This window comes from Mustelus asterias, chromosome 15, assembly GCF_964213995.1.
Source record: "Mustelus asterias chromosome 15, sMusAst1.hap1.1, whole genome shotgun sequence".
Classification (NCBI taxonomy): Eukaryota; Metazoa; Chordata; class Chondrichthyes; order Carcharhiniformes; family Triakidae; genus Mustelus; species Mustelus asterias.
Window position 1 is genome coordinate 101,532,245 of NC_135815.1, and position 27,736 is coordinate 101,559,980.

General features: G+C 46.6%; 1 protein-coding gene across 4 annotated transcripts in view; it reads right to left on the reverse strand.

The window, feature by feature from the left end:
- The window catches only part of cep68 (centrosomal protein 68), a 36,118-nt gene extending 11,702 nt beyond the window's left edge, over positions 1–24,416 (reverse strand). Inside the window, exons 1-4 of one of the 4 annotated variants that reach the window (XM_078230413.1) lie at positions 24,252–24,415; positions 6,168–6,286; positions 2,436–3,968; positions 294–416 (exon numbers count right to left, since the gene is read on the reverse strand). In XM_078230413.1, coding sequence (XP_078086539.1) covers positions 294–416; positions 2,436–3,773 — 1,461 coding nt within the window. In that variant the 5' untranslated portion in view covers positions 3,774–3,968; positions 6,168–6,286; positions 24,252–24,415. Of the gene's footprint in view, positions 1–293; positions 417–2,435; positions 3,984–6,167; positions 6,287–24,251 lie in introns of all 4 variants that reach the window. The other 3 variants (XM_078230411.1, XM_078230412.1, XM_078230414.1) reach the window with 3 other exon arrangements.
- Between the last annotated feature and the right edge of the window lie 3,320 nt (positions 24,417–27,736).

Sequence of the window (27,736 nt, forward strand, 5' to 3'; positions counted from 1 at the left end):
ATAAAAAAGCAAGTTTCTTTTATCATCAACCGAACAAGAACATTTATTTCACACGGAGGATTAATTAGCAAATGAACTGAAACCAATCGGAGAGAGTGAATTGGTCAGTCCAAAACTAAGACAGTTACATCAGAAAGACAGGATTAACTAAAAAAAAATCAGTGCAATTTTCATGTCTCAATCCAAATCTTTTCAAAAATCCAGAATGTTTGAACCTGGGGAAAACAATAATCCTGATCAATAATTTATTTGAGGGACTTTCGGCAGTGGAAAGGATGCTGGTGGCTGCTTACCATGCACTTCTCCAGGGACGCCTTGATACTGTCCATCTGGGGTTGTGGTGGGATCCAGTTATCTGTGGTTTCAGCAACCTGGTACAACCACTGGACCATCTCTTCCAGTTTACAACTGAAGCTCTATTTAAACAAAACCGCTGCTCAGTTACACTGAATTAACACAGAATGTCCAGCACAGAAATAGGCCATTCAGGCCAACTGGTCTGTACTGTTTACGTTCCCCGCCAGTCCCTCCCATTCTCTCAGAATATCTTTCTATTCCCTTCCCAAGGAACAATGGACTAGGCTAGGCTAGGACTGTTAACCTGAGACAAGCAATTCATCCTGTATTTTGCTGACTAATTTTGAAGAGGGGGCTTAAGTCTATAAGAGGAATATTGCTTGAATGGAACTAATAGTGAGAGGTTAGCAGTTAAGAAATGCACCTTGTCTTGTTTAAATATTGTTCAATTGTTAAACGTTAACCTGATTCATTTGTGATAAGTTTGTTTTAATGAAAGTTTCCTAGTGGGTCAATAAAATCACACCTGGAGTGAAACATCCTGTCCTCACACTAATGCCAAAATAGTAAATTGTTGGGGGCTAGTCTGGCTTCATAATATACCTTGGGGTTTCTGATCTGGTCACTAACAGGCAGCACAGTGGCACAGTGGGTTAGCACTGCTGCCTCACAGCACCAGGGACCCGGGTTCGATTCCCAGTTTGGGGTCACTGTCGGTGTGGAGTTTGCACATTCTCCCCGTGTCTGCGTGGGTTTCCTCTGGGTGCTCCGGTTTCCTCCCACAGTCCAAAGATGTGCGGGTTAGGGTGGATTGGCCATGCTAAATTGACCCTTAGTGTCAGGAGGATTAGCAGAGTAAATATGCTATGGGGATAATGTCTGGGTTATGGGGATAATGTCTGGGTTATGGGGATAATGTCTGGGTTATGGGGATAATGTCTGGGTGGGATTGTTGTTGGTGCAGGCCTGTAAGGGAGAAATTCTAATTGGTTAGTAAAGATGTTTAAACCATTAGACACAGAGGCCAGGATTTTATGAATTCGCTCGGGAGAGGCTCCTAAAATCCCACCCGAGACCAACGGAGAATTCCAGGACGGACATGCCGGTAAAATTCCAGCTTAAGACACTGACAGAACTACCAGCATTGAGTTAAATGACTTTATAACAGATTTATAAGCTAACAAGAAAGCAGTTTACACACCTATGAAATGCAGTAAGAGATTTAAATAAGTGATTATGATTTAAAAATACGTACGCTGATATTTTGAATGTATTAATGTATTTTTAAGAATCAGTGTTCACTTTAGCCAAAGGCAGATTGCTGCAAAGCATCATGGTAAAGGGCATTAGGACAAAGCCATTTTCTAAGGGAATGATCAAACCTTGGGAATATTGAAGTTTTATCAGCAGAGTTTCTAATGGGAAGAACGTTCAAAAATCTTAATCAACCTTCATGAATAAGATTTATTCACTGCCCAGATAAGATGGATGCATACCCAGGCGTGGAATCGTGCGATAATCTGGTTTGGCAGTGACGTATAGAGGAACTTATGGGAATGTTCACTTTGAACTTTGTGGCTAGTGTCAAAATGGGAAGATATGTCCAGATTTTATAGACCAATGGAATGTCATTATGCCAGGGGGTAAGATGCGTTTGGCTAAGGTATTTGACAGGTATTATTGTTGATTTATGTATATTGAAGGTGTTTGATTCAAAACTAATGAAAAGTGGATGTATCTGACAAGAAAATGTATAATTGATCTATCTTGAGCTGCATATGTCAGAACTTATTGGAGATGTCAGGTTGCTCTATGAGGGGCCTAGGATTCTTCAATAATTTCTCCTAGCGGCTGCTGGTCAAAATAAAGGTTACATCTTTAAACTGAGAGACTGGCTTCATGAGTCTTGTATTGTCTGAAAATTCTGATGGTACCTGGCCACCTCGAAAACCCCACAACAAGGCTCGATGGGCCAAATGGCCTCTTTCTGCAGTGTAGGGATTCTATGATTCTAATGTCAAAATAGAAAATTGCTGGGGTCTAGTCTGGCTTCAAAACATATCTTGAGGTTCGTGATCTGGTCCCTAACAGATATCAGACTGACACATGGAGCTTCCAAAAGAAGTGGGCAGTTTTACCTGAATATGGGCCAGGAGACTATCATACTTCTGCTCCTCACTTCCTTGTTCCACTGGTTCACCGGCTTTCAGCTGAGAAGCAGGCCACCTGCCCAGCTTTTCAATGAAGTCATTGGCCTTTTTCAAATCAATGATTATATCTTCACACTGTCGATCCTGGCCTCTGTGTCCAGGAGCACTTCCCAACTGGGAGCTCAGCTGGGCGACCTCGCTGCTGTAGCTCTGATCAATGAGGCTATCGTCCGAACAGCCACCATGAACGTCCGTGTCCTCCCCCGTCTTCACAATCCCTCCATTCACATCGCTCGCTGAATTGTTGTCCAAGTGGACGGAGAGTTTGTCCAGCTGCTGAGCCAAGACTTCCAGTTCATTTAGCTTGTACGGGAGAGTTAGGAACTCCTCATCACTCTCCCACTCCTTGTGTAAGGGAAGGATCTGTGTGGTTAGTATGAAGCCTGCAGGGTCCTTTGCCGAGATTAACCAATTGGAAGATTCTTCATTTGAGTTCCTTGATAGGAAACTGGAGTCAATCATGGAATTGGCCAAGGTGCAATCGGATGTGATCGCACGGTCAACAGAGTCCTCGGAAAGTTGCACCTCATTGATTGTAGGACCCCCCGCAAAGACTCTTGGCGTGACACTGGCTTTATAACTTGGGCGAGAGGTCCAATTGGAAGGCTGGCTATACAAGTGGAAGTGGCTGGAGGAATGATGGGGTAAGTCCAGGTTATTCCCCTCCCTGTAGCTGCTGTGCTCCCAGGCTGGGTTAGTGGAGTTGCTGGAGCCAGAGTGGTGAGGAGGCAATGAGGAAGTGTTGCTTGTGATTAGTGTGCTGGACAGAGAGGGCAAAGGGCTGTCATCCATGATGCCTGAATCTTTCAAATACGAGTCCGAGGACAAGTCATCATCATCATCTAGATAGTCCTTGGAGGTGAGGTGCCCTGGTCTTAAGGGGTATGTAAAATCGAGCAGAGCTTGGTATTCCTCATCAGGGTCCCAATCAGGCGACATCCTGTCTCGAAATGAGCTGAAGATATCAGGACAGCCTGGTTCCCAGTGCTGCGATGAGTAGGGCAGACTCTGTGCTTCAGCAAGAGGCTTACCGCTGGACACAGCAGAGGCAAGACACCCATTGGAATTTTGGTCCAATGACGGATATTTGTTTAAGTTGACATGTTGGGAGCTTAATGTGGCCTTTCGTCTGGGAATGCACTGAGAGAAGGTGGATGTGTCGAGACAGGTACTGTACCTCGGAGTGGAGAGACACCTCTGGTCTTCTGCCTTTTCGACCTCGAGTTTCTTTAGGGATCTCGGTGCGGACACATTGAATCGGATCATTTTCAGATCAACTCGACCATTTGAATCATAAGCCTGGGAAAGCGGAAGGGAGGAGGTTCTGGGCTGATATCCAGGAAGTGAAGAGTGTAAGGATTCACTGGGCAGAGAGCAGGTCACATTGTCGCTCCCGCTTTCTGATGGGATCCCTCTCGATGAACATCCCGAATGTGGGTAGGAATGTTTTTTATTCAGCTCCTGCATATCAACACCCTTCAAAAAAGGGAGTGAAGCGATTATTAAATTTGCTTTTCTGTTTACAAAACATCACATTTTCAGATGATAGATTCCACTGACAAGATTCCTCGGATATAGTCAGAGTGGCCCAGAAAAGAAACCATTCAACATATCAGCCAGCTTCTCCAGAAAACAGAGACAGCACGAGGGACACAGAGAGAGAGAGAGAGAGAGCGAGTGAGGGCCAGAGAGAGACAGAGAGAGAGCCAGAGCGAGAGAGAGAGAGAGCCAGAGCGAGAGAGAGAGCCAGAGCGAGAGAGAGAGAGAGCCAGAGCGAGAGAGAGAGAAAGAGAGAGAGCGAGAGAGAGAGAGACAGAGAGAAAGGGGGAGAGAGAGAGAGAGCGAGAGCCAGAGAGCGAGCGAGGGCCAGAGAGAGAGCGAGGGCCAGAGAGAGAGCGAGAGCCAGAGAGAGAGAGAAACAGAGAGACAGAGAGAAAGGGGGAGAGATAGAGCAAGAGCCAGTGAGAGAGAGCGCCAGAGAGAGAGAGTGCCAGAGAGAGAGAGGGAGACAGACAAATATCCATAAATACAAACTGGGAGTAGATAGGGCCATCCGGCCCTCGAGCCTGCTCCTTGGCTGATCTGACTATAACTTCAACCCCACATTCCCGTCTACCCCATTGACCTTTCACCCCCTTGTTAAATTAACAATCTATCTCGCTCTGATTAAAAATATTTAAAGGCTCCTGCTTCCTCTGCCTCCTGAGGAAGAGAGTTCCAGACACTCGCTATCCTCAAAACAAATTCTCCTCATCTCTGTCTTGAGTGAATGACCCTTCATTTTTAAACAGTGGCCCCTGGTTTTATTTTCTTCCACAAGATGAAACATCCTCTCCACACCCACCCTGTCAATACCCGCCAGGATCTGATATGTTTCAGTCAAGTCACCTCTTACTGTTCTAAACTCTACTGGATACACACGTAACCCTCTCCAACCTTTCCTCAAAAGACAAGCTGCCCATTCTTGGTATTGGTCTAGTAAACCTTCTCCGAACTGCTTCTAACATTTACATCTTTCCTTAACTAAGAAGACCAAGATGTGGTCGCACTAATGCTCTGTAAAACTGTGCATAACCTCCCTGCTTTTGTATTCAATTCCCCTCTCAATAAAGAGTTACATTCTATTAGCTTTCCCAGAGACAGACAGAGACTGACAAAGCCAGACTGAGACACAGAGAGATAAAGAGATAGAGATAGAGAGATAGAGAGAGAGACAAACAGAGACATAGAGAGAGAGAGACAGAGACATAGAGAGAGAGAGAGATAGAGATAGAGAGAGAGACAGAGAGAGAGAGAGACAGAGACACAGAAAGATAGACAGAGACATAGAGAGAGAAATAGAGAGAGAGACACAGAGAGATAGAGAGAGAGAGCGACACAGAGAGAGAGATAGAGAGAGAGACAGAAACAGAGAGAGATAGAGAGACACAGAGAGACAAACAGAAACATAGAGAGAGAAATGGAGAGAGAGACAGAGAGAGAGAGAGAGACAGAGAGAGAGAGAGAGACAGAGAGAGAGAGAGAGAGAGAGACAGAGAGAGGCACAGACAGACAGACAGAGACACAAAGTTTGTATTCTCGGTCAGTAAGTGACCCTGCTTCTGTGCAGGAGCTAATTTAATATTTAAACAACAGTCTAGTTTAATATGTATTGTTCCAATTTCCAATTACCTTCTAAAAAATGGACAATGTGCACGCAGAACATTTGTATTTCTCACCTGCTGAGATCTCCCAAATTGATTGGACATCTGCTTGGATAGATCTTTGATCAGTTATCAATTTTCCTAAAATGATTTTTGAGTTGCAAAGTGAAGAACAATTTGGGCATTTTTCTGCTGCATTTGCTGCAATGATCCCTCCCTCCCTCCCTCCCTCCCTCACTCACTCACTCACTCACTCACTCACTCACTCACTCACTCACTCACTCACTCACTCACTCACTCACTCACTCACTCACTCACTCATTCACTCACTCACTCACTCACTCACTCACTCACTCACTCACTCACTCACTCACTCACTCACTCATTCACTCACTCACTCACTCACTCACTCACTCAATCAAACACCGAGGAAGCTTTAACAGTGAATGGCGATGGATTAATTTGAGAACAATGACAGACAGACAGGGTGAGAATGTTTACTCCAGTCGCCACTCACTCAGGGTTATTCCGTTTACTGAACCTCTCAGAGTTCCTGGTTTTCAAACGTTGGAGAAGGTCTCAATCTTCGCATCCATGAAGGTCTAAACCGAATAGAGTTACAACACCTGGCATTGTCTGAAAAATAAAAACACATCGTTAGTTACAGTGCGTTTACAGCACAGAAACAGGCCATTCGGCCTAACTAGCCCCTCCTGTGCTTATGCTCCACAGGAATCTCCTTCCAATTCTGAGCAACTTTTACAGATGCACCATAGATAGCACCCTTTCTGGTTGTATCACAGCTTGGTATGGCTCCTGCTCTGCCCAAGACTGCAAGAAACTACAAAAGGTTGTGAATGTAGCCCAATCCATCACGCAAACCAGCCTCCCATCCATTGACTCTGTCTACACTTCCCGCTGCCTCGGAAAAACAGCCAGCATAATTAAGGATCCCACGCACCCCGAACATTCTCTCTGCCACCCACTTCCATCAGGAAGAAGACACAGAAGTCTGAGGTCACGTACCAACCGACTCAAGAACAGCTTCTTCCCTGCTGCTGTCAGACTTTTGAAGGACCTATCTCGCACTAAAAGTTGATCTTTCTCTACACCCTGAGATGACTGTAACACTACATTCTGCACCCTCTCCTTTCTTCTTCCCTGTGTACTCTATGAACGGTATGCTTTGCCTGTATAGCGCGCAAGAAACAATACTTTTCACTGTATACTAATACATGTGACAATAATAAATCAAATCAAGTAAAAAAATCAGTCATGAGAAAATTCCTTTGATGGTACACAATTTACAGAAGCATAGGGGACAGAGGCATGGATCCACATCAGCCATCTTCCCCTCCATTTACAGAGTACCTTCCACAAGCTTTGGTTCAGTAAAAATGTATTTTCACAGTTTGAGGGCACAGCTCAAAGAACGTTAAGTCCAGTATCGGCCTTGAGAAATTCAGAAGCTCTGATCAATCCTGGCGAGAGTCCACATTTTCCCAGCTAGACTGACATTCTTCTCCCTTTATAGTCTTTGCCAATTCCTGAGCTTGTTGCTAGGAGACATGGAGCCAAGAAGTTCCTCCCTGTGCTACGAGGAAGTAGTTCCTCGGGAGCTCTGACTGACACCGTTGTAAATTCACAATTGCACCACGCTGTGTCACTGTACATTGAGAACTGCTTTTCACCCAGCTGCGGGAGTTTTAGAATGCAAGGATTCCGGGATACACAAGTCAACACTTCCCCATTTTGGCAGGATCCACCTTTGGCACAGAGGTTTGTCGGGCGTGAGTGTTCATCAGGAAGCTGGGCACATTGAGGCGAAGGATTTTAGCAAGCAGAGGATAGCTGGCCAACACAAACCCCACCGGAATACAGAACTCACTCCACTCAGAGCCCATGTTGCTGTGTCCACACTCTCATCCCCGTTCCAAACCAAACTCAAATGGCCATAGACTGATCTATTGATCTAACCAGGCTGAGCTAGATTATAGAGTCATAGAGGTTTACAGCATGGAAACAGGCCCTTCAGCCCAACTTGTCCATGCCGCCCTTTTTTTTAAACCCCTAAACTAGTCCCAGTTTGGCCCATATCCCTCTATACCCATCTTACCCATGAACAGTCAAAACGCTTTTTAAAAGACAAAATTGTACCCGCCTCTACTACTACCTCTGGCAGCTTGTTCCAGACACTCACCACCCTCTGTGTAAAAAAATTGCCCCTCTGAACCCTTTTGTATCTCTCCCCTCTCACCCTAAACTTATGCCCTCTAGTTTTAGACTCTCCTACCTTTGGGAAAATGTGTTGACTATCGACCTGATCTGTGCCCCTCATTATTTTATAGACGTCTATAAGGTCACCCCTCAGCCTCCTACGCTCCAGAGAAAAAAGTCCCAGTCTATCCAGCCTCTCCTTATAACTCAATCCATCAAGTCCCGGTAGCATCCTAGTAAGTCTTTTCTGCACTCTTTCTAGTTTAATAATATCCTTTCTATAATAGGGTGACCAGAACTTAAAGCTGAAATATTAAACCTCAATCTTACTTTTGATCGCGTTGTATTTCTCTCTCTCATATTTCTGTTGCTTTGCAGGATCCCGTTTTTCATATTAACCTCTCCCTCCCCCCAGGTGCACGTTGGGAGTACGATTATGTAAAGACAGTACAATTATAATGGGAGGGTTTTCAAAAGTGTTTGTGAGCAGAGAGAGAGAGAGAGACCTTGGTGTCCATGTACACAAATCCTGAAAATTGGCAGAACTAAATGATTTAAAAATGGGTTCACAGAATCTTTACAGTGTAAAGGAGGCCATTCGGCCCAGTAAGTCTGCACTAGCTCTCAAAGAGCATTCTACCCAGTCCCACTCTCCTGCCTTCTCCCCATAACTTTGCACATTCTTTTCAGATAACAATCCAGTTCCCTTTTGAATACCTCAATCAAAGCTGCCTCCACCACCCTCTCAGGGAGTTTGTTCCAGACTCCAACCACAATCTGGGTAAAATAAAATCATCATTGCAGAAAGAGGCCATTCGGCCCATCGAGTCTGCACCGACCACAATCCCACCCAGGCCCTATCCCCATAACCCCATGCATTTACCCTGCTAATCCCCCTGACACTAAGGGGCAATTTAGCATGGTCAATCCACCTAACCCACACATCTTTGGACTGTGGGGGGAAACCGGAGCAGCCGGAGGAAACCCACGCAGACACGGGGAGAACGTGCAAACTCCACACAGACACTGACCCAAGCCGGGAATCGAACCCAGATCCCTGGCGCTGTGAGACAGCAGTGCTAACCACTGTGCCACCCATGTTTGCCAATGTTGAACCTGTGCTTTCTGGTTCCTGATGTTCTCTCGAGAGGGAACAGTTTCTCACTATTTAACCTGTCCATACTCCTCAGTTTCTTCAATATCTCTATTAAGTCCCATCCCAGCTTCTTTTTGTCAAAGCAAACAGTCCTAATCTCTCCAATCTATCCTCAGAGCTGCAGTTCTTTATCCCAGGGATTATCCTTGTGAATCTCCTCTGTATGCTCTCCAATGCTTTCACATCCTTCCTCATGCATGGCGCTCAGAACTGTGCACAGCCTCCAGACGATGCCTAACTAGTGTCTTATGCAAGTTCAATGTGACCTCCTTACTCTTGTACTTTGTACTCAATATCCTTAATAAAGTAGGATACCATACGCTTTATTTACTCCTGTTTCAATATGGCCTGCCATCCTCAAGGACTTATGTACATAAATACTGAGGTCCCTCTTCCTGCACCTCTTAGAGTTTCTCCCTTTATTCCAAACTGTCTCTCCATCCTCTTCCTGTTCAAATTAATCACTTCACTCTTCTCTGTGTTGAACTAGATCTGTCATTTGTCTGTCCAATAGACCAGTATTTTTGATTTGATTTATTATTGTCACATGTATTAACATACAGTGAAAAGTATTGTTTCTTGCTCAGACAAAGCATACCGTTCATAGAGAAGGAAATGACAGAGTGCAGAATGTAGTGTTACAGTCATAGCTAGGGTGTAGAGAAAGATCAACTTAATGCGAGGTAGGTCCATTCAAAAGTCTGACAGCAGCAGGGAAGAAGCTGTTCTTGAGTCGGTTGGTACGTGACCTCAGACTTTTGTATCTTTTTCCAGAAGGAAGGAGGTGGAAGAGGGAATGTCCGGGGTGCGTGGGGTCCTTAATTATGCTGGCTGCTTTTCCGAGGTAACGGGAAGTGTAGACAGAGTCAATGGATGGGAGGCTGGTTTGCGTGATGGATTGGGCTGCATTCACGACCTTTTGTAGTTCCTTGCAGTCTTGGGCAGAGCAGGAGCCATACCAAGCTGTGATACAACCTGAAATAATGCTTTCTATGGTGCATCTGTAAAAGTTGGTGAGAGTTGTAGCGGACATGCCAAATTTCCTTAGTCTCCTGAGAAAGTAGAGGTGTTGGTGAGCTTTCTTAACTATAGTGTCGGCATGGGGGGACCAGGACAGGTTGTTGGTGATCTGGACACCTAAAAACCTGAAGCTCTCGACCATTTTTACTTCATCCCCATTGACGCAGACAGGGGCATGTTCTCTCTTACGCTTCCTGAAGTCAATGACAATCTCCTTCGTTTTGTTGACATTGAGGGAGAGATTATTGTTGCCGCACCAGTTCACCAGATTCTCTATCGCATTCCTGGCCATTCAATATGTCTATGTCCTTTTGAAACATAGAAACATAGAAGATAGGAGCAGGAGGAGGCCATTCGGCCCTTCGAGCCTGCTCCACCATTCATTACAATCATGGCTGATCGTCCAACTCAATAGCCTAATCCTGCTTTCTCCCCATAACCTTTGATCCCATTCGCCCCAAGTGCTATATCCAGCCGCCTCTTGAATACATTCAATGTTTTGGCATCAACTGCTTCCTGTGGTAATGAATTCCACAGACTCACCACCCTTTGGGTGAAAAAATGTCTCTTCATCTCCACGCTAAATGGTCTACCCTGAATCCTCAGACTGTGACCCCCTGGTCCTGGACTCCCCCACTTTTGGGAACATCCTCCCTGCATCTACCCTGTCTAGTCCTGTTAGAATTTTATAAGTCTCTAAGAGATCCCCCCCTCATTCATCTAAAGTTCAAGACTATCCTCATCACAGTTGACAATATTTCAATCTTCATATCATCTACAAATTTTGAAATCATGCCCTAAACACCAATGTCTTAGGGGGGAGTATCACCCATTCCCACACCTCTGGCAGTGGGAATGGAGATTTTGGCGCTCAGCGTAAACTTCATTCACCGCAGCGGGACCAGATAATCCCAGCCACGGGTGAGATTAGAGATTTCTGGCGTAGGTTATTAATAGAGAACCGGAAGAACAAGGGTCCCAACACTGACTCCTGGGGAACTCCATTACAAACCTTCCACCAATCAGAAAAACAACTAATTCATATTGCTCTCTGTTCCCTGTCGCTCAGCCAATCTCGTGTCCAAGTGTCTACTTTCCCTTTTATTCCATGAATTTCGTTGTTGCGTGGCACTGTATCAAATATCTTTTGAAAATCCATAAACACCACATCAACCGCATTACCCTCAACCTTCTCAGTGACCTCCTCAGAAAACCCTAGCAACTTATAGAGTCATAGAATCGTACAGTTTTACAGCACGGAGACAGGCCCTTCGGCCCAAACTGGTCCATGCCGACCAAAATGCCCATCCACACTAACCCCATTTGCCTAAACTTGGCCCATATCCCTCTAAACCTCTCCTATCCATGTATCTGTCCAAATGCCTTTTAAATGTTGTCAATGTCCCTGCCTCAACCACTTCCCCCGGCAGCTCATTCAGGTTCCCATTCATTCTTTCCCCTCTTAACTTAAACCTATGTCCTCTAGTTCTCAATTCCCCAACCCTGGGAAAAAGACTGACTGCATTCACCCTATCCATGCCTCTCATGATCTTATACACCTCGATAAGATCACCCCTCAGTCTCTTACCCGCCAAAGAAAAAAGTCCTAGCCTGTCCAATCTCTCCCTATAACTCAGTCCCTTGAGTCCTGGCAACATCCTTGTAAATCTAAGGATTTAGTTAAGTTAGTTAAACAGGACTTTTCTCTCTTCCTGAGAAGGTGGTGGAAGCAAAGTCTTTGAATGTTTTTAAAGCAGATGTGGATGGATTCTCCAAGGAGGGTGAAAGATTATCGGGGGTTGGCCGGAAGGTGGGGTTGAGTTACAATCAGATCAGCCATGTTCTTATTGAATGGGGGAGCAGGCTTGAGGGGCAGAGTGGCCTTTCCTGCTCTAAGCCTCTGCTTCCACTGTCTTTTCAGGAAAAAAGTTCCAAAGACTCACAGCCCTCAGAGAAAGAAATTCTCCTCATCTCCATCTTAAATGAGCAATGCCTCCTTTTTAAACAGTGACCCCTGGTTTTAGATTCTTCCACACAAGGAAGCATCCTGTCCACACTCACCCTGTCAACTCCCCTCAGGATGTTTCAATCTGTTACTGTTCTAAACTCCTCACTGATATGTTTGTAGGTTAAGTGTTGCTTCAGTCTGGCTCCTCACTGTAGATTTGAGTGAGACCTGGTATTACAGGCCTCCCCTTGGAGAGGAACACGCTTGTTATATTCTCCCTCCTGCTGCAAGACATCTTGAGGGATCCTCAATAATCAGGTAGGTGAACCTTTTCAGCACTTACCACCCACTGGGAAATTCCTGAGGTTATTAATTGGCCACAAGAACTGTTGTCATGCCAAACAATTCTGTTACCAAACAGCGAGTGTGGCCTTTCCAGTTTTAGCTGTGGTAAACCCGCCCCCCCAACACACACACACACACACACACACACACAACCCCCTCCCCAGCACAGGGCATCACACTCCTATCAAATGTTTTAATTAACACTTGAATAGTGGGGGCCCCACAAATTAGTTTCTTTGCCAAACGACAGGACAATAACCTTTACTTTACCCGATCCTGCAGCTACGTAACAGGACAAGTTAAAACATGCTCGTCCCCAGGACTACAATCCCTGCGCAGAGAATCATTCACCCCCTTCCAAGCAACTTCACAGAGACAAGGGGAGGGGAGACGAGGCGAGGGGGGAGAGGGAAGATGGGGGAGGCAAGGCGAGGGGAGGGGAGGGGACAGGGGAGGGGAGATGAGGGGAGGCCCGGCACAGTGGTTAGCACTGCTGCCTCACAGCGCCAGCGACTCGGGTTCAATTCCCAGCTCCGGTCACTGTCTGTGTGGAGTCTGCACGTTCTCCCCGTGTCTGCGTGGGTTTCCTCCGGGTGCTCCGGTTTCCCCCGGGTTGGGTTGATTGATCATGCTAAATTGACACTTAGTGTCAGGGGGATTAGCAGGGTAAATATGTGGGGTTATGGGGATAGGGGCTGGGTGGGATTGTGGTCGGTGCAGACTCGATGGGCTGAATGGCCTCCTTCTGCACTGTAGGATTCTATGAAACAACGGCGGGGCGGGGCGGTGGGGGGATATTGAACAGTCAGAGTCAGGCTGATCACATTTCCAACTTTTTTAATGTAAAATTCAAGAGCAGAAACCAGATCCAAAGCGATGCAGTCCCCTTTCAAACTTGTAATCTTTACAAACTGAAATCGTTACAACGTAATGCAGAACTTACACAGCGAATGATATTCCCAAATTCCTCATGTTGAGTGACAAATGGATCTTAAACATGTTCTGAATTCCTGCCATAATATGCCCATTCAGGAGAGTCTGTGATTCACATTTTCCACTATTTCGAGGTCCAGTAGCCAATCTTCTCTCAGAATGTTTGATCACAGCCACTGCTGTCTTCAAGAAGCTCTTGTGCTTTTGGGCAACCCTAGGCAGAGGCTGAACGGGCTGGGGGGGAATCTCCAGCCTGGATAAGGAACGGTCGGGGCAGTGGGGATGGCTGGAGAGCAGTCTTTAAGACTATGAATGAGCTTGATGGTGGAGATGTTGAATTGCTGTTTCAGTTTGTGGGAGAGACCCAGAACACCATTGGTTTGGGAATCAGTGGTGCAAAGGAGGCTCAAAAATTATACTTTAGCCCAAACCATAAAAGATCACATTCTCTCCATCCCACCGACATGTAGCGACACGTCCTGTAACAATTAGTTATTTAAAATCCTGCCTACAATAGTTTCACAAACTTTGCCATTAATCCATCTTTAACTAAAGGATTAATGACCTCCTTCCTTCGCCATTAGTGATTAACCCTTTCAATGTTACTCCAATCTCCGTCTGCCTATATAGCACCTCGAACAGAGTAAACCATACTAAAGGAGCGATCGGCAAACAGAATTAGACACTGTGTCACAGGAGACTACATTAGATCAGGTCAAAAACTTGGTCACAGAGATATGTTTAAGAAATGTCTTAAAGGGAGGGAGAGGGCGAGAGAGAGAGGGGGAGAAAGAGAGGGGGAGAGAGAGAGGGGCAGAGTGAGAAAGAGAGAGAGAGAGGGGGGGAGAGAGAGGGAGAGGTTATAGAGAGGAGATTCCAGAGCCAAGGACACAGGCAGCTGGAGTCACAACCACAAATGGAACAGCAATTATGAAATCAGAGATGCTAAGGAGGCAACAACCGGAGGAGCAGAGATAACTGTGTCTGTGTGGCTTTCCTCCAGGTGCTCCGGTTTCCTCCCACACTCCAAAGATATGCCTGTTAGGTGGATTGGCCGTGCTAAATTGCCCCTAGTGTCAGGGGGATTAGCTAGGGTAAAGATGTGGGGTTATGGGAATAGGGCCTGGGTGGGATTAAGAACAAAGAACAGTACAGCACAGGAAACAGGCCCTTCGGCCCTCCAAGCCTGTGCCGCTCCTTGGTCCAACTAGACCAATCGTTTGTATCCCTCCATTCCCAGGCTGCTCATGTGACTATCCAGGTAAGTCTTAAACGATGCCAGCGTGTCTGCCTCCACCACCCTACTTGGCAGTGCATTCCAGGCCCCCACCACCCTCTGTGTAAAAAACATCCCTCTAATATCTGAGTTATACTTCGCCCCTCTCTCCTTGAGCCCGTGACCCCTCGTGATGGTCACTTCTGATCTGGGAAAAAGCTTCCCACTGTTCACCCTATCTATCCCCTTCATAATCTTGTACACCTCTATTAGATCTCCCCTCATTCGCCGTCTTTCCAGGGAGAACAAGCCCAGTTTACCCAATCTCTCCTCATAGCTAAGACCCTCCATACCAGGCAACAGCCTGGTAAACCTTCTCTGCACTCTCTCTAACGCCTCCACGTCCTTCTGGTAGTGCGGCGACCAGAACTGGACGCAGTACTCCAAATGTGGCCTAACCAGCGTTCTATACAGCTGCATCATCAGACTCCAGCTTTTATACTCTATACCCCGTCCTAGAAAGGCAAGCATACCATATGCCTTCTTCACCACCTTCTCCACCTGTGTTGCCACCTTCAAGGATTTGTGGACTGGCACACCTAGGTCCCTCTGTGTTTCTATACTCTTGATGGCTCTGTCAGTGCAGACTCGATGGGCCAAATGGCCTACTTCTGCACAGTAGGATTCTGTGATTCTATAACACAGAGGATTGGGGAGGAGATGACAGAGTTAGGGAGGGGCAAAGCCATGGGGAGATCTGAAAACAAGGATGAGAATTTTCATTTGGGGTGTTGCTTGACTGGGGTGGGTGTATTGGTGGGGGGGCAACATGAGTCGGGGAGCACAGGGGTGACTGGTGAATGGGACTTGGTGCAAGTTAGGATATGGGGGAGATGGTGACATAATGGTAATGTCAGGAGGCCCAGGCTCATGTTCAGGAGTCAAAAAGATTCAAATCCCACAATGGCAACTGGTGGAATTCAAGTTATAACCAGGAATTGCCAAACCAGTCTCGGTAATGGTGACCTTGAAACCATCATCAATTGTTGGAAAAACCCATCCGGTTCACTCATATCCTTTAAGGAAGGAAATCTGCTGTCCTTACCTGGTCTGACCTACATGTGACTCCAGAGCCACAGCAATATAGTGACTCTAAATCACCGTCTCTGTTCAAGAGCAAATGCTGGCCTTGCCAGCAATACTCACAATCCAGACCAACACGCACTCTATCAGAAAGACAGCTTTTTATATATGGTTATAATTCCCGTGGAACTGGAGATTCATTCCCCAGCAACTGGTGGAAAGAATCAAAGGACATGATTTCACCTTTTAAGACTTTGCTGTAACAAAAATCAACATAGCTTAAACATTAGTTACCGGGGAGTTAATACAAAGGGAGGCACGGTGGCACAGAGGTTATCACTGCTGCCTCACAGCGCCAGAGTCTGGGTTCAATTCCAGCCTCGGGTCACTGTCTGTGTGGTGTCTTCACGTTCTCCCCGTGTCTGTGAGTTTCCTCCGGGTGCTCCGGTTTCCTCCCACAGTCTGAAAGACGCGCTGGTTAGGGTGCATTGGCCATGCTAAATTCCCCCTCAGTGTACCCGAACAGGCGCCAGAGTGTGGCGACTAGGGGATTTTCACAGTAACTTCATTGCAGTGTTAATGTAAGCCTACTTGTGACACTAATAAATAATAAACTTTAAACAACTGGGTCACATGTCTCTCAACAGAGGTGTTTATCTGGAATTCTCTGCTTTACTTGGTACAGTTCAAGACATAACCATTTGTAAAGCTCATGACGATATAGACTGACCATAGCCAGCCCCATGCTTCATTGTTATTGCACTATACAAATTTCCTGTATCAACTGATGGGTGGCCCACACTTTCTACAGCTCAACACTGGCAGGATCTGAGCTATCCTCTTACTTGGAGGGCCCAAGGGCCTGTTCCTGTGCTGGGGGGAATCCACTTGATTCCATTGCTGAATCCCACCTCTGACAGTCAACCTCTGCTTGTCACTGTTTCCCTTGAAGCTTCTATTGGAAGCTTTATCTCCCACCCCCCTGCACCCCCTCCCCGGACCGGCTTTCTCCAATCTCTTCCTCATCAGCTTCTCAAGGTCAGCATCAAATGACCGCTGCCCTCTCCACTCGCCCCACACAACATCATCTCTCTTGACCCGATTCCAATGCTTGTCCATCCCTCAAGCACCACAGTAACTCTGCTTCCACATCTATGGAAGCCCCAGTCCCTCTCTCCGGTTAGAACGCTCCCCCTACCTTTTGAAAACATTCCCCGAGTGGACCTTCCAGCCAGCTCACTGTTGGGTCTGACATTGCTGTAATCTGGCCTGTTATAGAAGCATGAGGTGGCGATGCTGGCGTTGGACTGGGGTGAACACAGTAAGAAGTCTCACAACACCAGGTTAAAGTCCAACAGGTTTATTTGGTAGCAAACACCATAAGCTTTCGGAGCGCTGCTCCTTCGTCAGATGGAGTGGAAATCTGCTCTCAAACAGTGCACAGAGACACAAAATCAAGTTACAGAATACTGATTAGAATGCGAATCCCTACAACCAGCCAGGTCTTAAAGATACAGACAATGTGGGTGGAGGGAGCATTAAGCACAGGTTAAAGAGATGTGTATTGTCTCCAGACAGGACAGCCTGCAAGTCCAGGAGGCAAGCTGTGGGGGTTACTGATAATGTGACCACAGGAACACAGCAACGTAATGCACAGTGACGGTGAGACTGCGGGCAGATTTCTCACATCGGTGTAAAGTTGGTCTCCCTGACTTTAGATTTATTTCTGACACTCTGATTGGTCAGGATTATAACCGTGATTTATAATTTACCAATGAGGCCAGCCCAACTGCAGGGAGCTTCCAGAGAACAGAAACAAACATCAAAAATTACCTTGGAAAATGTTGGATGTTAAATCTTTCCAGTCAATGAAGAATAAATGTGAACAGCGGGGACAGGTTTCTCCCGCCACAGCAATTCCTCTTCCAAAATTATTCCTCTTCCTCTCTCTCTCGATTCACTGCTTCCCCCCTTTCCCCCCGCCCCCCACCCCACCCCACCCCACGCCACCTCCCCTTCAATAGGGACAGATCGATGATCTTCACCCGGTCTTCATACGGCACTGGTCACGGAGAGGTGTCAGTGGGAAAACCCATTGTCCACTCCCTGCCCATTGGAACACACTTTGCTAGTCGATTAATGCACCAACTCGCATCTTCAATTCAACGTGGGAATTCCATCCCTGGCAGCTCGGATTTAGGTTTGGGCAGGTTTCCTGGCTATCGAGTGGCTGTTATCCTGAGGGTGTTAAACCCAATTGGGGAAAACCACAAAAAGACATCCATGCATCCTGCCCAATGGACTTTAGTCTGAATATCCCTCCTTATTGTGACCTCATCTCCATCACTGCCCAGCAAACACCTAAGGCATAAGCACAAAACATCTTGGTTGGCTGCTTCACTCAGACTCTGTGTTTTAGCATAAGTAAGGGTATGTACTCCAGCTCAACTCCTGGCACCCCTTCCCGGATCTCAGAGACTTGGAACACAGATCGATTCATGAAATACTGAACAGGTGCACACACAGGAACTGACTGAATCTCCCAAACATGGGCTGTGAAGGCCAACAGGCTTTTGGAACTAAAGTAACTGGTTAAAAACTGTAAACACTTTCTTACTACAGACAAACGCAATGATTCATCTGTGATAGAAAATAATGCTTAGAGTGGACATGGGGTAGATGTTTCCATTAGTCGGAGGATCCGAGGGCACAGCCTCAGAGTAAATGACGACCCTTTAGATGAGGAGGAATTTCTTCAGCCAGAGGGTGGGGAATCTGTGGAATTCATTGCCACAGAAGCCTGTGGAGGTCAGGTCATTGAGTGTATTTAATACAGAGATAGATAGGCTGTTGATTGGCAAGGGGATCAAAGATTACGGGGAAAAGGCGGAAGAATGGGGTTGAGAAGCCTATCAGCCATGATTGAGTGGCGATGGGCTGAACGGCCTAATTCTGCTTCCATATCTTATGGTCTAACGTTTAGCAAGAGGCCAAAAAGTCAGAAAATCTGGCTGAAACCAATAAGTAGCAAGAACTACAGCAATGACATCATGGAGCTGTGATGGCCAATGACACAAAGACAGACGTCAGAATTTGGACTAAACAAGCAATTTTAAGTCAGAGTTTAAAAAGCGCCAAAAACTGACATTGATTTGAGGACATTTACCTTCTCTGAAAACGTACTGAGATTCTCACTACAAGAAACTACGGCCAGAACTAAACGCGTCGTGGGCAGATGCGCACCCAACCCAGAAGCGGGCAAAAAGGCGCAAGAAGACGTCAGACACACATTCCAAAATCATCGCACAGTCGCGTGATATTTCAGTTGGAAGGTGCGAGCAGGAGTGGGTTACATATCCACTGACAATTAAAACGCTCATTAAGCTCATTAAAGGGTTAATGGAGTGAAATTTGACATTGCCCATGCGAGTTTTGGGTCGACACACACGCAAGCAGCCAATCCACATTTGTCAAATTGTTACCCAAGGATGGGATCAAAGGAAGAATGATGTGGAGATGCCGGCGTTGGACTGGGGTAAACACAGTAAGAAGTTTAACAACACCAGGTTAAAGTCCAACAGGTTTATTTGGTAGCAAAAGCCACACAAGCTTTCGAGGCTCTAAGCCCCTTCTTCAGGTGAGTGGGAGTTCTGTTCACAAACAGAACTTATAAAGACACAGACTCAATTTACATGAATAATGGTTGGAATGCGAATACTTACAACTAATCCAGTCTTTAAGAAACAAAACAATGGGAGTGGAGAGAGCATCAAGACAGGCTAAAAAGATGTGTATTGTCTCCAGACAAGACAGCCAGTGAAACTCTGCAAGTCCACGCAACTGTGGGAGTTACAAATAGTGTGACATAAACCCAATATCCCGGTTGAGGCCGTCCTTGTGTGTGCGGAACTTGGCTATCAGTTTCTGCTCAGCGACTCTGCGCTGTCGTGTGTCGACCTTAATGACCCTGGGTACTCATTGCCAGTCAAAGGAAGAAGACAGGGACATCGACAGGGTGAGGAGGCAGGAGTTACCGAGAGCTTCCTCTTGATTTACTGGACTAATTTCCGACAGTTTCTCCTGAGCGTTTTGCAGAGTTTAACTTGTTGTTGGAACTCTCCAGTTTTGTAAGATATTTGTGAACATTTCAACCCACTGGAGCCTCCAGTGCCTGGGTCAGTCCAGCCACCAGCGCAGCCACCTCTGCCCAGGTCCTCGTGGTCTGGTGGAGTGCCCTCCTCCTGTCATCCCATGGTAGGACATGACCCTGGGTACTCATTGCCAGTCCCAGAGACCACAGGCGGTCAGCAGTGAGGTGTGGAGCTCAGTGCCCACCAACACTGGCAGCCTGCCGTGCCCACATGGTGCAGAGGCCAACATCAGGCCCAATTGTCAATGGTGTCTTGGCCATGTCCGTGGCCCGTCCTCCCAATCCCTCTTCCTTCAGCTGCCTGGCCTCCGTTCATTTTCCTCCCGGGTCACTGGTCAGCCCAGCCTTTGCCAAGTTCCTGCCATCACCACGGGACCCACGCACGGCCACAATTCACCCTGGCCAGCCTTTAATTGACGGTTTCTTCCCCTGGCAAGATTACACGCTCGCTGACCGAAATCGGATAAAATCTATCCGTAATTCACTGAGCAACACCTCATAAGAAATCAGTAATTTGAGGGATTCTGATTGCTTCCTTATCTTGGTGATTCGGAAACATGAGACAGCAGGTGCTGATGTTTGTGCTGATAATAATCTTCAAGACATCTGCAGCATTCACGCGCCATGAAGTATCACGGACAGATGTTTAAAACAGACGTACAATGCCAAGGTGGGCACAGTGTGTGGGCAAAGGATTAGCTGCCTCGTTGGACCGTTATAGCTCAAGGGACAGTATGAAGCAATGAAGCCTACAAAATTCATCACCAAACTCCGTGGCCTGGGCCTCGGCTCCTCCCTCTGCGACTGGATCCTGAACTTCCTAACTCACAGACCACAATCAGTAAGGATAGGCAACAACACCTCCTCCACAATCATCCTCAACACCGGTGCCCCACAAGCCTGTGTTCTCAGCCCCCTACTATACTCCTTACACACCAATACTGTGTGGCCAAATTCCCCTCCAATTCGATTTTCAAGTTTGCTGACGACACCACCGTAGTGCGTCGGATCTCAAACAATGACGAGACAGAGAACAGGAATGAGATAGAGCATCTGGTGAACTGGTGCGGCAACAATGATCTCTCCCTCAATATCAGCAAAACAAAGGAGATTGTCATCAACTTCAGGAAGCGTAGTGGAGGGTATGGCCCTGTCTACATCAAAGGGGTCGAAGTAGAAAGGATCGAGAACTTCAAGTTTCTAGGTGTCCAGATCACCAACAATCTATCCTGGTTCCCACATGCCGACACTATAGTTAAGAACCAACACCTCTACTTTCTCAGGAGGCTAAGGAAATTTGGCATGTCCACTACGACTCTCACCAACTTTTACAGATGCACCATAGAAAGCATTCTTTCTGCTTGTATCACAGCTTGGTATGGCTCCTGCTCTGTCTAAGATCGCAAAAACTACGAAGGGTTGTGAACAAAGCCTAATCCATCACACAAACCAACCTCCCATCCATTGACTCTGTCTACACTTCCCGCTGCCTCGGCAAAGCAGCCAGCATAATTATGGACCCCACGCAACCCGGACATTCTCTCTTCCATCTTCTTCCGTCGGGAAAAAAAATACAAAAGTCTGAGGACACATACCAACCGACTCAAGAACAGCTTCTTCCCTGCTGCTGTCAGACTTTTGAATGGACCTACCTCACGTTAAGTTGATCTTTCTCTACACCCTAGCTATGACTGTAACACTACATTCTGCACCCTCTCGTTTCCTTCTCTATGAATGGTAAGCTTTGTCTGTATAGCGCGCAAGGAACAATACTTTTCGCTGTATACTAATACATGTGACAATAATAAATCAAATCAAAATCAATTGCAGCTCAAGCTGGATTATGAAGCAATTGTAGCGATATATTTCCAAATCAGAAATGCTGTGTGATTTAGAGTGGAATTTGCAGCTGGTGATGTTCCCATGTGTCTGCTGCTCTTGTCCTTCTCGAGGGTGGTGGTCATGTGTTTGGAAGGTGCTGTTGAAGGAGCCTTGGTGAGTTGCTGCAGTGCGGATGGTAAACACCTGCTGCCACTGGTGCAGGTTTAAGGTGGTGAATGGGGTGCCAATCAAATGGGCTGCTTTGTCCTGAATGGTGTTAAGTTTCAGGCAATTGGTGAGTATTCCATCACACTCCTGACTTGTGCCTTGGAAATGGTGGACAGACTTTGGGGAGTTAGGATGTGAGTTACTCGCCGCAGGATTCCCAACCTCTGACCTGCTCTGGTAACCACAGTATTTATATGGCTAGTCCAGTTTCTGATCAATGGTACCCTCCAGGATGTTGATAGTGGGGGATTCAGTGATGGTAACCCCCAGGATGTTGATAGTGGGGGATTCAGTGATGGTAACTCCCAGGATGTTGATAGTGGGGGATTCAGTGATGGTAACTCCCAGGATGTTGATAGTGGGGGATTCAGTGATGGTAACTCCCAGGATGTTGATAGTGGGGGATTCAGTGATGGTAACCCCCAGGATGTTGATAGTGGGGGATTCAGTGATGGTAACTCCCAGGATGTTGGTAGTGGGAGATTCAGTGATGGTAACTCCCAGGATGTTGGTAGTGGGAGATTCAGTGATGGTGATGCCATTGAATGTCAAGAGGCGATAGTTGGATTTTCTCTTAGAGAAGGGCGAATGGTGTCTGTCCAAAAGGCGAAGTTCCCAATTTCTGCTTTTTATTCAGTTCCTCTCATTAGATCTCCTTTTGCCTCGCTCTTTAACCATTCATCCTCTGGCCACCTCACCATCTCTACACCAGCCAGGCACTGCCGAAACCCTCCCATTTCTTTCTCAGTGCTGCTGGCCTGTGGAAGTTGCAGTGATGGATTCTAAAGCTGGTGTTCCTCTGACACCGACTGCCTGATCTCCTGACTGTCCCCACTGATTCAGATTTCCATGGTGTTATTGGGTGGACAGAAGGTCGTTAGTGGACAGAAAGCAAAGGGTTAAAAGAAAACAGAGATAGATCATCGAATGGAATCCCTACAGTGCAGAAGAAGACATTCAGTCCATCGAGTCTGCACCAACTCTCCGACAAAGCATCTTATCCAGGCCCACCCCTGCCCTATTCCCGTAACCTCATCTATTTACCCCACCAAACTTTACATTTTAGGATGCTAAGGCCAATTTAGCACAGCCAATCCGCCTAACCTGCACGTCTTTTGGACTGGGGAGGAAACTGGAGCACCCGGAGGAAACCCACGCAGACACGGGGAGAATGTGCAGACTCCACACAGACATTGACCCAAGCCAGGAATTGAACCCCGGTCCCTGGCGCTGTGAGGCAGCAGTGCTGACCACTGTGCCACCGTGCTGCCTACTAGATTGATAAATCATAATTCAGAACATTAAAATAAAAATCAAGTATAAAATAAAACGATTACACAATTATGAGCATTCGAATATGCAAATAATGACAAAATCTTGCCAAATGCTATTTTTGGCAATGAGTTACCTACAAGTGATAGATCTTTATGTTGTATATGCTGGGCATTGCCAAGTTACCAAATTCCATATGTTGTTTCTGGTGAGCCAAAGAACCAAAACAACACCGACAATTTCACAGACTAATTTCCCCACAGGGATTCCCCACCAGACACAAGAGGCAGACACATGTGCACACAGTCACTGAACTGGAAAGGTAGGGATCTCATCCACATTGAACTTAGTTCATCTACAGATCATTTACCCCTTTTGGGGAAATGTGTGAGAGATCAGAGGATGAATCCCCGTCACAGAATGTCACACCAAGCACAGACTGTCTGGAACAGACCAAGGGTAAAACTCAGCAAAGATTACTGATCCGATTCACTTCCTGAAAAAGCAATCCTGAATCACAATCCAGTTTCCTGCTCTAACACTGCATCGCTCATTTAAACTGCTTTCAATCTGCAATGGTTACACAATGTTTCAAATTCTGCAAATCACTTACTGCAAACTCAGGTTTCTCACTCCGAGAGGCAGAGGGTCAGACACATTTCACTGATTCCTCATCCGCCATTGCCACTGATTCCCCAGAGAAAAGTGAACAGGATTCTGTCAAACTAACAGACTGAGAGTGTGAGGGAGGGAGAGACAGACAGAGTGAGACAGACAGAGTGAGAGACAGAGTGAGGGAGTGAGAGACAGACAGTGAGAGACAGACAGAGTGAGAGACAGAGTGAGGGAGTGAGAGACAGACAGTGAGAGACAGACAGAGTGAGGGAGTGAGAGACAGAATGATGTGAGCGATTCGTTTTCTGCACCAACTTCCCCGGATATCTAAAGACAAAAGGATTTATTTGCAGAATTGCCCATTGCAGTAAAAGCAGCGGGTGGGGGAGGAATGTGCAAATAAAGCGGAATCTTCTCCGTGGCATTTCCTCCTCTGATTCCAGACTGATTCCCCACCCCACCCCCCCCCCCAGTCCCCCAGGGAGAGTGGGGACCCCCTCCCCAGTTATGAATCAAAGCAGCAGAGGGAGCAGAGCCCCGGACACAGGGGGCTGGAGCAGAGACTCTGCACTTATTCAATGAAAGCATCAAACTCACCCACAGCCCGGATCCCGCTGCTGCTCTCTCTCTCTCTCTGGATCTCTCGATCTATCTGGATCTCTCTCGATCTCTCTCTCTGGATCTCTCTCTGGATCTCTGTCTCTGGATTTCTCTCTGGATCTCTCTCTGGATCTCTGTCTGTAAATTCTGTTTTTCCGGAAGAAGTTGGAACGTTCAAGGAAAGTGTAACAAACAGAAGGGGCGGGGCGAGCGCTGCTGCAGCCAATCAGAGCGCAGCAAGGAAATTGTTACACTGTCCCGACGACCAATCAGCGAGCTCGCTGCAATCCGGCCCCGGGGAGGGAATCCATTGGTCAATGTTGGGAGAGAGAGGGATCTGGGATCTGGTGTGATCTGATGCTGTGATGAACTTTGTAACTTTAACCTGGTGTTGTTAAACTCCTTACTGTGTTTACCCCAGTCCAACGCCGGCAGCTCCACATCATGAACTTTGTGAGCCAGGCTGGAATCTCAGTGTGAAGAGTAGTTTCATTGCTGTGTATGTGAGCTCCAGGCTCACTGACCCAGTCACAGGCTCTGTGAGTTCACCCACCCCAGCAGCTGGGAAAGGGGAATCCAGGCTGGAGCTCTGGAACAGGAGTGAGGGATGGCTGGAACTGGCAGAGTTGTTGCCTATTGGATGAGGTGTTAACCCCTATTCCAGTGGGACACAAAAGATCCCACGGTACCAGGTGCGGAGGAATAGGAGAGTTTGCCTCATGTCCCGGCTAACATTCGGCCCTCCGCTCACATCATCAAAGCTGCTCAACTGGTCATTTGTCTACCTGCTTTCTGTGGGAGCTTGCTTTGCACAAATTGGCAGCTGCCTCTGCCTCAGGTTTCTAGATCACCAAACACCTGTCCTGGTCCCCCCATACTGACACTATAGTTGAGAAAGTCCACCAATGCCTCTACTCAAGGACCCCATGCATTCTGGACATTCTCTCTTCTGCCTTCTTCCGTCAGGTAAAAGATATAAAAGTCTGAGGTCACGTACCAACCGACTCAAGAACAGCTTCCTCCCTGCTGCCAACAGACTTTTGAATAGACCTACCTCATATTAAGTTGATCTTTCTCTACACCCTAGCTATGACTGTAACACTACATTCTGCACTCTCTCCTTTCCTTCTCCCCTATGTACTCTACAAACGATATGCTTTGTATAGCATTGTATAGTATTTGCAAGGAACAAGTCTTTTCACTGTATCCCAGTACATGTGACTATAATAAATCAAAGTTAAATCTTCCCATTTAGGGACAACCGTTCAAAAGTAATTAATTGACTTTGAAATGAATTTTTGGAATAGATTGGTGCTTGATGGCCAGCACAGACATGATGGGCCAAAGGGCCTCCTTTCTGTGCTGGACTCTATGATTAGGGATATCCTGGGGATGTGAGAGATAGTTTCTTTGCAGCACAAGCTTTTGTTGTTTAGTTTAAGCTCCTTATACAGATTATACAATCTATCTTCACTCATGCATCAGGTGTTTTTGAAATGTAGGGTTTATAATTACTCCTTTTTTTAATCTTAGTTTTTGCGTGTCTCCTTGCTGGTTTTTATTTGACTTAAATTTCCCTCTTGTGGTTTCGGTGTCTATTTTCTATTAGTTGGCCCCATTCCTGTTGCTGGTTTACTGCAGTCGGAGCCTTGCCTTCAGTTTTCTCTTGGCTTCTGACTCCTTCGGTTTCCATTCTGCCTCGACTCATTTCTAATTCACATAACACCCGGTTAAAGTCCAACAGCTTTTTTTGGAATCACGAGCTTTCGGAGCGCTGCTCCTTCATCATGTGAGTGACCCACCTGATGAAGGAGCAGGGCTCCGAAAGGTTGTGATTCCAAATAAACCTGTTGGACTTTAACCTGGTGTTGTGAGACTTATCACTGTGCCCACCCCAGTCCAACGCCGGCATCTCCACTTCATTTCAGGAACAAGTTGAAGCCAACTTACAATTTAGGATCAAAAAGTGTCAAACTCTTCACTCCCGAGGCTCCTGGCTGCAGTTGGATTCTCACTCCCTGATCCCCCATTACAATAGGAACAGAGGAATAGGAAATTTGGCATGTCAGCTACAATTCTCACCAACTTTTACAGGTGCAGCATAGAAAGCACTCTTTCTGGTTGTATCCCAGCTTGGTATGGCTCCTGCTCTGCCCAAGGTCGCAAGGAACTACAAAAGTCGTGAATGAAGCCCAATCCATCACGCAAACCAGCCTCCCATCCATTGACTCTGTCTACACTTCCCGCTGCCTCGGAAAAGCAGCCAGCATAATTAAGGACCCCACGCACCCCGGACATTCCCTCTTCCACCTTCTTCCGTCGGGAAAAAGATACAAAAGTCTGAGGTCAGGTGCCAACCGACTCAAGAGCAGCTTCTTCCCTGCTGCTGTCAGACTTTTGAATGGACTTACCTCGCATTAAGTTGATCTTTCTCTACACCCGAGCTATGACTGTAACACTGCATTCTGCACTCTCTCCTTTCCTTCTCTATGAACGGTATGCTTTGTCTATATAGCGCGCAAGAAACAATACTTTTCACTGTATCCCAATACCATGTGACAATAATAAATCAACTCAAATCAAATCAAAATCAAAGGAGGAGGCCAGCCAGCCCCTCCAGCCCACTCCACCATTCAATAAGATCATGGCTGACCTGTGGCCTAACTCCATGTACCCGCCCTAAGCCCATATCCCTTGATACCCCCGCTCAATAAAAAAGTGTCTCTTTTAGAGTTACTCCTAACAATTGAACCAGCATCCACTGCCTTTTGAGGAAGAAGGTTCCAAACCTCCACCATTCTGATTTGATTTGATTTATTATTGTCATATGTATTAACATACAGTGAAAAGTATTGTTTCTTGCACGCTATACAGACAAAGCATGCCATTCATAGAGAAGGAAACAAGAGAGTGCAGAGAGTAGCGTTACAGTCATAGCTAGGGGTGGAGAAAGATTCTTGTAGAAGAGTTTTCTAACATCTCTCCCGAATGGCTTGGCCCTAATTTTTAGATTATGGCCCCTAGTTCTAGAGCCTTTGACTAGTGGAAACAGTCCATCCAACAGTCTATCCTTATCCACCCTGTCCTTCCCTGGAAATGGCTGGAATGCTTCCTATAACTGTCTCCATGCCACACATTCAGGCTCTGTTAACCCAGTGGCTCATTCACTCCAACTTCCCATTGGTTTGACCCATAGTCTTTGAGCTGAACCAGCAGGGATGGTGTATCGGCAGGTTTGGACACAAGAAGGAATCTCTGTGCTCCAAGGCAGGCTGAGGAAGCACCCACATTCATAATGTTTAATAAACTTTGTCTCACATGGAACAGGAGTTAATCAACAATAGAAGCGGAGGATGGGAATGGGAGTGTTTTTACACAGTGAGTCTTTCTGATCTAGAACACACTGCCTGGCAGGGTGGTGGAAGCAGATTCAATCATTTTCAAAAGGAATTGGATGAATATGATAAAGGGCTATGGGAAAG